General features: G+C 45.8%; 1 protein-coding gene across 5 annotated transcripts in view; it reads left to right on the top strand.

Moving 5' to 3' along the window:
• MLLT10 (MLLT10 histone lysine methyltransferase DOT1L cofactor) overlaps positions 1-10,000 on the top strand; it is a 271,496-nt gene that overhangs the window by 203,173 nt on the left and 58,323 nt on the right. For all 5 annotated transcript variants that reach the window (XM_075315577.1, XM_075315578.1, XM_075315573.1 and 2 more), the window contains one exon: positions 769-947. In XM_075315577.1, the coding sequence (XP_075171692.1) occupies positions 769-947 (179 nt within the window). The remainder of the gene's footprint in view (positions 1-768; positions 948-10,000) is intronic.

Below are 10,000 nucleotides of genomic sequence, written 5' to 3'. Positions count from 1 at the left end.
GTGTATACAGTGTGTGTGTGTGTATACAGTGTGTGTGTGTGTACAGTGTGTGTGTGTGTGTGTGTATACAGTGTGTGTGTGTGTGTGTGTGTATACAGTGTGTGTGTGTATACAGTGTGTGTGTGTGTGTATACAGTGTGTGTGTGTGTGTGTATACAGTGTGTGTGTGTATACAGTGTGTGTGTGTGTATACAGTGTGTGTGTGTATACAGTGTGTGTGTGTATACAGTGTGTGTGTGTATACAGTGTGTGTATACAGTGTGTGTGTGTATACAGTGTGTGTGTGTATACAGTGTGTGTGTGTGTGTATACAGTGTGTGTGTGTGTGTGTGTGTGTGTATACAGTGTGTGTGTGTGTGTATACAGTGTGTGTATACAGTGTGTGTGTGTGTATACAGTGTGTGTATACAGTGTGTGTGTGTGTATACAGTGTGTGTATACAGTGTGTGTGTGTGTATACAGTGTGTGTATACAGTGTGTGTGTGTGTATATAATATATTAGTGTTATATAAAAAGTGCAGTGTGTATGTAAATATTAAATCTGTGTGCAGTGTGTATATTTAAAATATATTATGTATTTGTGAGTGTATACATAATGTGTGTGTATATAGATCTCTATCTGTATATATAAATCTAATGTGCACTTTGTGTTTTCCTTTGCAATCCATTTCTGTGACCGTACATCCATATTATAATGCATATTCTTCCTTTTGTAAATCCACTTTAAGTATCTGAACATCCTCTGTTTTCTGCTTGTCTGTGTTGTAGGTATTTTCAGCAGCGCGGATGTAGCAGTGTCCTTCCCCAGTGCTTTGTCCGGCTCCAGTACACCAGTTTCCAGTTCACTTGTATCACATTTATCCACTGCTCTTCTACAGCCGGGAGGATCCTCATCCCCATTGCCTTCCTCTTCAACTACTGCCCCTGCCAGCACTACTACTACTCAGGTAGGGCGGCATCTCCTCATTGTGCTGTAGACTATATCATCTAGTAAGATCTTCCATATGTCAGTAGTAATCTCCATGTATATACGTCTAGTTGGAAACTATTGTTGTGCTATTTTGATACCTTATCATTTTTATTACTTTACGGATATATTTTCTGGTGTATATTTACTTATAGCGTAAAGGTGGTGTCACACATAGTGACGCAGCAGCGATCACGACCAGCGATCTGACCTTATCAGGATCGCTGCTGCGTCGTTACATGGTCGCTGGTGAGCTGTCAAACAGGCAGATCTCACCAGTGACCAGCCCCCAGCTAGCAGCGACACGTGGAAGTTCAACTAAGGTAAATATCGGGTAACCAAGGAAAGCACTTCTCTTGGTTACCCGATATTTACCTTAGTTACTAGCGTTTGCCGCTCTCACGCTGCCAGTGCCGGCTCTCTGTTCCCTGCACTACTAGCCAGAGTACACATCGGGTTAATTACCCGATGTGTACTCCAGCTACGTGTGCAGGGAGCCGGCACTGGCAGAGTGAGAGCGGCGGATGCTAGTAACTAAGGTAAATATCGGGTAACCAATGAAAGGGCTTCTTGGTTACCCGATATTTACCTTGGTTACAGCTTACCGCAGGCTGCCAGATGCCGGCTCACTGCTCGCTTCAGTTCATCACTCTTTCGTTGTCACACACAGCGATGTGCGCTTCACAGCGGGAGAGCAACGTCCAAAAAATGAAGCAGGACATTCAGCAACGACCGGCGACCTCACAGCAGGGGCCAGGTCGTTGCTGGATGTCACACACAGCGACGGGACGTCACTGCTACATCCCAGAAAATGGTGACTTGGCAGTGACGTCGTCGTCGCTATGTGTGACGCCACCTTAACACATGTTTTAATTTGTATTCCCTAAATCAATAGTTTACATGAAAAAAAGAAACTTTGTAATATATCTTGTCAGACAAATCTGCTTCTTTCTCCTCCAGGACTGATAGTTCTCAAAATTCTCCATTCATAGGTAAAATCTGTATTCAGGGAATAGATTTTTACATTACTGAGATAGAGGTCAGCTGTTACTAATGATATTCTATGGTCAGTGAGTGGGGAGGAGAAGAAAGGGGGTCGCGGCAGCGCTCCTCATCCCCTCCCATCTACATACAATGTTATAAGCACCAGCTGCCATCTATCTCTGTAATGGGAGAGTCGTCACTCAATAGAGATTTTAACTCAGAATTGAGAATTTTTCAGAATGATTGATCAGTCCTGTGGCGAAAGAAGTGGATATCTCTGATAAGAAATATTACAGAGTTTCTCATTTTCATGAGAACTATTGATTTAGGAAATTAAAATGGTTACGCCTTTAAATTGTCAGTTGCATTGTATTAATAATGCAGATTTATTGTCCTGAGATATCTGCTGTTATATTCACTTGCTTGTTGTAGCTATATTTAAAGGGATGGCCCAAGTTTTTTTTTTTATTTGTATTTTTTTTAAAGCCTGCATAAAACAAGGATTGCTTTAAAATAATAAAGCAATACTTACCTGTTTCATCCACTGCTCTTGTGGTAAGTCAGTCTATTAACATTAGCCAAATGTTTACATGACCACTGCAGACAATCTCCTGCATCAGAGGTGATGTCTTTATGTACTGGACAAGTAGATGGCTGCAGCGGTCAAGTGGGGGAGACATCATGTGATCAGCTGCAGTGAAGTTAGAGACCACTGGATACAGCTGAATCCGTTATTTAAAGGGAACCTGTCACCAGTTTTTTTTTTTTTTCCCTATAAGCTGCGGCCAGTACCAGTGGGCTCTTATACACAGCATTCTAACATGTATATAAGAGTCCAGGCCGCTGTTTAGAAAAAAACCCAACTCTTTATAATACTCACCTAAACCGGTTGCGGCGGGGAATGTGGCTCAGATGGGTGTCTTCGTCCTCCTGTGCCGGCACCGCCTCTTTCGGCCATGTTTGTCCTCCTTCTGAAGCTGCGGTGCATGACGCGGCTACGTCATACACACTCGCCGGTCCCGCGCATGCGCACTTCAATACTTAGATCTGCCTTGCTCAGGACCTGAATGCCGGCGAGTGTGGATGACGTCTGACCCGTCATGCACCCTGACTACAGAAGGACGACAGAGGCGGCACCGGACAACAGAGACTCCCATCTGAGCCACATCCACCGCAGCACGACCGTTAGGTGAGTATTATAAAGTGTTTGTTATATCCCCGGCCTGGGCTTTTATATACAGTATGTTAGAATGCTGTATATAAGAGCCAGGTGGTGGCTGCAGCTTATAGGGCAAAAAATTGGTGACAGGTTCCCTTTAAAAATGGACAAAAATATTGTGTCTGCACAACTTTTTTTTTTTTTTGCCAAAGGATCCGCTCTAACAGAGGATTACTGGGCATGTGAACTCAGGCTTATTCTGCAGCTACACTCCGGTCTTCCCCCATACTAATTTGCTAGGTTAGCATGGTGTATTGGGAGATGGAAGACGATTGATGAATACACAGGATTTGTTTGTGGTCTGTTACCATGGAGACACATGAACAGCTGGAGGCGCAAAATGGCACAAAGTAGCCTTTTTGCAAAGTTGCTTCATTTTAGATTTTTTGGAACAATGGACAAAAAATAATTGATGGCCAATTTGGACTTTCTTAAGGTAGAACAAGAAAGTAGCAAGTGCTGTTTTCTTATGAGAAAGATTCTGTATATTTATAGAATATCTATAGAATCCTTGTGTCTGTGGCCACTTTATGTAATGCATTTCTCTTTTTTTTTTTTTTACTCTGATCTTTTGAGAAATATGAAAGGCTAATGTAAGGAGACTGAAAATGCAGAGAAAGGGGCTCTTGAATACCTCCATATTGATCGGAGATGAGGGTCCCTGGTGTCCACTTTGTGTTTGTGAGCCCCTAATGCTGCACATCTAGTGTAGTGTAAGGCTATGTGCACACGCTGCGTTTTTTTTTTTTTTGACGCTGCGTTTTTTTGTGCGTTTTTGGCTGCTAAAAACGCACAAAACCGCACCCGCGGTAAAAAAACGCATGTGTTTTTACCGCGATTTGGTGCGTTTTTGGCTGCGTTTTGCTGTTTTTGATCTCTGCGTTTTTCCAATGCATTTCATGGGGGGAAAACGCAGAAAAACACAGGAAATAATTGACATGTCCATTTTTTTTTTCTAAGCTCAAAAACGCAGCTTAAAAAAAGTTGTGTGCGGACAGCAAAAATGAAAACTCATAGACTTTGCTGGGGAAGCAAAGTCATGCAGTTTTGAGGCCAAAAACACACCCGAAAAACGCGCAAAAACTCAGCGAAAAACGCACTGTGTGAACTTACCCTAACTGTGTAGTACGGGATTCTTATCCCCCCAATGCATCACGTGTCTGACGTTTCGGCTCGGCCTTATCTTAGAGCAAGGACAGATCACTAGAGCTGAGAGTGGATGGATAGTGGGGTCTGGGGGTCTGCATCGCTGGGTGAGCATATAACACTTTCAATGCTTTCTGACACATCTTGGTGCTATGATACAAAGTATCCCCCCAGGATTGGTAAGTTAATTTACACTAATGAAGGCTTATTTCACAAAAACACATTGTGAGCAAATAGACAACCCAACCAGGACAGGACTGATGCAATGCTCACCTGTGGGGGTTGCATCATTTTGAGGATTCCTGCCCTCTCCAATGTCTCAGGCCGGCAGGGATTCAGCCCAGTTTACTCCAGGCTGTTTTTGGCATCCAGTATAACTAGGACCTGTAAAATGTCATTCTTCCCTGCGCTTGTGTCAGCATTTTATGGAGTCAGCTGCTAACCCGTCCCCCAAAATAAGCAGTCCTGCACCCCAGTGATAGGCCAAATACTGTGCACTTTAGGAGATGTCCAGCTCAGGAGTCTGTAAATAAAAGGAAATGATCAGAGACTGCAAGAAATCGCCCCAAAAAGTGAGGATTTGTAGGTGTCTTAACTACCTGCGGTTTGGTTTGGCTTTTGCTGGCTCCACAGCGACACGTGGTCGCCCTTAAATCTGCTCCGCCTCATATGTAGAATGGTTACATACCCGAAACCATATGGAATTCTACGCAATAAGAAATCATTGTCATTCAGTGGTACAGTGCCGCCAAACCGTGCCCTCATAGGGGTGAGCCAGGCACAGGCAGACATACCTTTGGTACAACCTGTGCGGCTGCACAATGACCCAGGAGGTCAGGGGCCCATTTCTACCTCCAAAGACTTTTTTTGAGCCTTTGGACTGCAAAGAGCCCATATACTGTTCTTGCCCTCTTCTGGCTGTGTCCGCCAGTGGAGCCGAAATTAGAGAACGATGGCTGCCCTCTTTCCAGATCGGTGCCGCCCCTGCTTGAGTTGTCTGGTATTAAAGCTCATTGAAGTGAATGGTTCAGAGCTGGAATATCGGACACAAGCTTACCTGTGCACTTAGAAGACTCTCAGCCAGTGCAAGCATCCGGCTGATCCGCCCCGACCGGATCGTTCATCATCTTCTGTGTATAGAGGGCTGTGCGGCTGACAATACGCAGGCTGTATGGGCACAGATGGACATTTTATTCTGGAAGACAGGAATGGCACTTGGAGGACGCCTCCCAAGTAAGAAACAATTTGCCTGGCACTGTAATTTGCAGCCTTAGATTACATGGAGCCATCTTTCTGCGATTCCGCTTGTATTTTGCTCTGGTTCTTTTCATTTTAATCTTATCTGCTGATCGTTGTTCTCCGCTGTGTCTATTTAACCCAATTACGCTGCAATCATTTGTCAAACAAAACATGGAGCTGTTTACATACAGCGCTATCACTAGAGAGGGGCGTATGGAGACAGCAGGAAAGCGAGGCCTTCACCCGGGATCCAGAATATCGCAAATACCACATGTTCAACCTAAGAATATGTGCATAGACACAGTACTGTGCGCGCCCCACACCTACCAACCGGCTTTCTTCATCTGAGCTTCAAGACCCCCTTGGATAACATCCTCCTGATCTCTGCAACCATAATAACGTAGATTGCATATTTTGCACTGATGAAGGCTAAGAAGCCAGAAACAGGTGTGCAATTCAGGATAAATGGCTGATTACACACTGGCCTAATTACACTAGCAATTGGACCATGTTTAGACCATTGCTCTGCATACGGTCTTATACAAAATCGTGGCAAAAAAAAAAACGGCAAACCTTTTGGATACACCCAAGCGAGGCATTCAACCACTTGAGAAGCTCCGCAGTTGTGATACATTGGGATCCTGCTTGTTAAAAACGTCTTCCATTTCTCAGGGTAACGGCTAACTCACCGGCAAAACTGCACATCCGGTTGTTATGCCCATACCTAGGATTATCCTTTAAACACTAGGGGAAAAAGGGCAATTAGGATCTCTCTGCCCATATATTTTTGTTATTGGAGATGAAATTGGTACATTGACAGAAGTGGCTATAAGGAGAGAAACGGTCTTAAATCATAAGAGTGTCTATACAACGTCTCAGATCATACGCCTGGGTTAAAATTTGTAAGATCTGCTAGAAAAAAAAACAACAAAAAACAAACTACCACCCCCTAGTGGTTAATTCCTCATGCAAAATAGTTGTTTATCTTTGTGACATACAGTGGAACCTTGGTTAACGAGAACAATCCGTTCCGGGACTGTGCTTGTTATGACTCCCATAGGAAGTCATTGCAATGCAGACAATTCCTTCCACAACTTGATAAATGTCTCATCCTGGTCCCATATTGTGCCATTCCACACATGCACAAACACGTGCGCGCACACACACACACACATATATGTATTATGCTCGCCTTACCTTCTGTTCCATCGCCGGTCTCCTGGATCTTGCAGTTTGCCGGTACAGGATGTGTATCTGGTAACAATCGCGACGAGGGAGGAACTCCCGCTGACAGAGCGCTGACGTCAAAGGCAGGAGCCGCTTGCCTCTGACTGGCCAGCGCGCTGCCTTTGAGTAGCGGCTGACAGCGGAAGTTCCTCCCTCGCCGCCATGGTTGCCGATACACATCCTGTACCGGCGAACTACAAGAACCTTGAGGTCGGTGATGGAACAGAAGGTAAGGTGAGCATAATATGTGTGTGTGCTTGTGTGGACTGCACGAGTGGCTCAGAGCGCGGTGGATGTACGGACCCGGAAATGTGTGCAGTGAGTATTTGCTCGTTAAGCGAAATACTGGGTTACTCGTAAAGCGAGGTTCCACTGTATATAGTATTGGATCATATCATTTTTTCGGCATTGTAGAATAGTTGTGGGGTATCCCCAATTGCAACAGGCTTAGATTGCTACAACACAGCTCTAGCGCCCCCAACTGGTCTGGAATCTTACTAATATTAAAAAGATCATTTAATCATATTTACTAACATAAAACTAAATAACCATTTTTTTTTAACCACCATTTTTTTTGTTCCCCCTGTTGATTGATTTATTGCCTTCCCACTGAGCCGAACAGGGGATTGTGGACATGCTGAGCTTTTGGATTTAAAGGGAAAGCTCTTCTCCCCCCCCCCCCCCCCCCTGCACAGGGTTTTAAGTAAGAAGAGGTCAGAGGGTGGTGGTGGGGGGGGTAACAGGAATTTACAGCTAGGGGGGAAAAAAAAAAAATTGTTTAAAAGAACAGAGAGTCCTCAGTGGTTGATACCACCAGCTAGGGGGGGAAATTCTTAGGTAACATGTGACCCAACAGGAAGAACAAAGGAGTCCCAGTACTAGAGTAATCCTGTATTCGGTCTAATTAAAATCCTTCCAATCTTGTTTTAGCCCTTGTCCCGGCGAGATTGGCTTCGCATTGAAATCATCATTGAGCAGAGTGCGGCTGCATGGCCCTGCACCGCGCTGCATGCTGAGATGGCTCCATCTTATATTTTGCTCGTAGCGGAAAATGCTTTTTGCCTCCGAGCTGAGGCTTATTTAGTGTGGCTTATCCGGTGCTCCTGTGGCAACCATCAGTCTCCAGGCAGCATAGCCGCAGTGACCCCTTCATTGAACGCAGCGTAGCTGGACCTTAATTTAGCTGCCTAAAACAACAGTGATTTCAAGACCACGTTGTCTAATAGTGGAGGCTCCACTGTCCTCCATATCGTCCCTCCACGACACAGACAGCGCCACCACTTTCTACAACACCACCCTCACATCAGCTATTGATTCAGTCGCTCCCCTTGTGCATGGCAGAGTGAGACGAATCAATAGACAGCCCTGGCACAACAGCCTCACTAAAAAACTTAGGCAAAGGTCTAGGGCTGCAGAGCGGCGGTGGAAGAAAACACACTCCCAGGAAGACTTCACCACATTCAAAAATGCAATTCACACATTTCGTTCAGTCCTCACCTCCGCTAAACACGATTACTTCAGAAACCTCATATCCTCTCTAACACACAACCCCAAACAGTTATTCAACACTTTCAACTCCCTCCTTCGCCCACCACTGCCCCCTCCAACCTCCCTCATTTCTGCAGAAGACTTTGCCACCTACTTCCAAGAAAAAATCGACCTAATAAGGCAAGTCTTCTCTGCTCAGCCACCACAACCCCTTCATGTAGCTGACCACTGCCCCTCCCCCATACACTTCCTCCCCACCATCACCGAAGGAGAGCTTGCACGTCTGCTCTCAAAAGCGCACCTCACCACCTGCGCACTTGACCCCATGCCATCCCACCTCCTTCCCAACCTCACCACCATCCTTATTCCAGCCTTAACCCATCTCTTCAACCTATCTTTAACGACCGGAACCTTCCCCTCTGCCTTTAAACATGCAACAGTCACACCTATCCTAAAGAAACCTTCCCTCGACCCAACCTCTACTACCAGCTACCGCCCCATATCACTACTCCCACTTGCCTCAAAACTCCTGGAACAGCACGTCCACGCTGAACTTTCCTCCCACCTCTCCTCTAACTCTCTCTTTGACAACCTACAGTCCGGCTTCCGTCCACATCACTCCACCGAAACTGCCCTGACTAAAATCACAAATGACTTGCTTACTGCCAAAGCGAACAAGCACTTCTCTATACTCCTACTCCTAGACCTGTCCTCAGCCTTCGATACCGTTGACCACTCCCTGCTACTACAGATCCTCTCTTCCCTTGGTATCAGAGATCTTGCCCTCTCTTGGATCTCTTCATACCTCTCAAATCGCACTTTTAGTGTCTCCCACTCCCACACAACCTCTTCATCCCACCATCTCTCTGTTGGCGTCCCTCAAGGCTCTGTCCTAGGACCCCTACTTTTCTCTATCTACACATTTGGCCTGGGACAACTCATAAAGTCCCATGGCTTTCAGTACCACCTATATGCCGACGACACCCAGATCTACCTCTCTGGCCCAGATGCCACATCTCTGCTGTCCAAAATCCCGAAATGTCTATCTGCTATATCCTCCTTCTTCTCCTCTCGCTTCCTAAAGCTCAATGTGGCCAAAACTGAACTAATCATCTTTCCTCCGTCTCACCTACACTCTCCACCTGATCTATCTATTACAATAAATAACACCACGCTCTCGCCAGTACCCAAAGTTCGCTGCCTCGGAGTGACCTTTGACTCTGCCTTATCCTTCATACCACACATCCAATCCCTCACCACCTCCTGCCGTCTTCAACTCAAAAATATTTCCAGAATCCGCCCTTTCCTCAATCTGCAATCTACTAAAATGCTAGTGCATGCCCTCATAATCTCCCGCCTCGACTACTGTAACATCCTCCTCTGTGGCCTCCCTGCCAACACGCTTGCCCCTCTCCAGTCCATCCTTAACTCTGCTGCCCGACTTATCCACCTCTCTCCTCAATACCACCCCGCTTCTCCTCTCTGCATGTCCCTCCACTGGCTTCCAATCTTCCACCGTATCCAATTCAAACTTCTAACACTAACCTACAAAGCTGTGCATAATCTTTCCCCTCCGTACATCTCCGAACTAATCCCCCACTACACTCCAACACGTCACCTCCGGTCCTCCCAAGATCTCCTCCTCTCCTCCTCTCTCATTCGCTCCTCACACACCCGACTCCAAGACTTCTCCCGAGCATCCCCAGTCTTCTGGAACTCGCTGCCTCAAC

This window comes from Anomaloglossus baeobatrachus, chromosome 6 (genome assembly GCF_048569485.1).
Source record: "Anomaloglossus baeobatrachus isolate aAnoBae1 chromosome 6, aAnoBae1.hap1, whole genome shotgun sequence".
Taxonomy (NCBI): domain Eukaryota; kingdom Metazoa; phylum Chordata; class Amphibia; order Anura; family Aromobatidae; genus Anomaloglossus; species Anomaloglossus baeobatrachus.
This window is presented reverse-complemented; position numbering and strand designations above follow the sequence as displayed.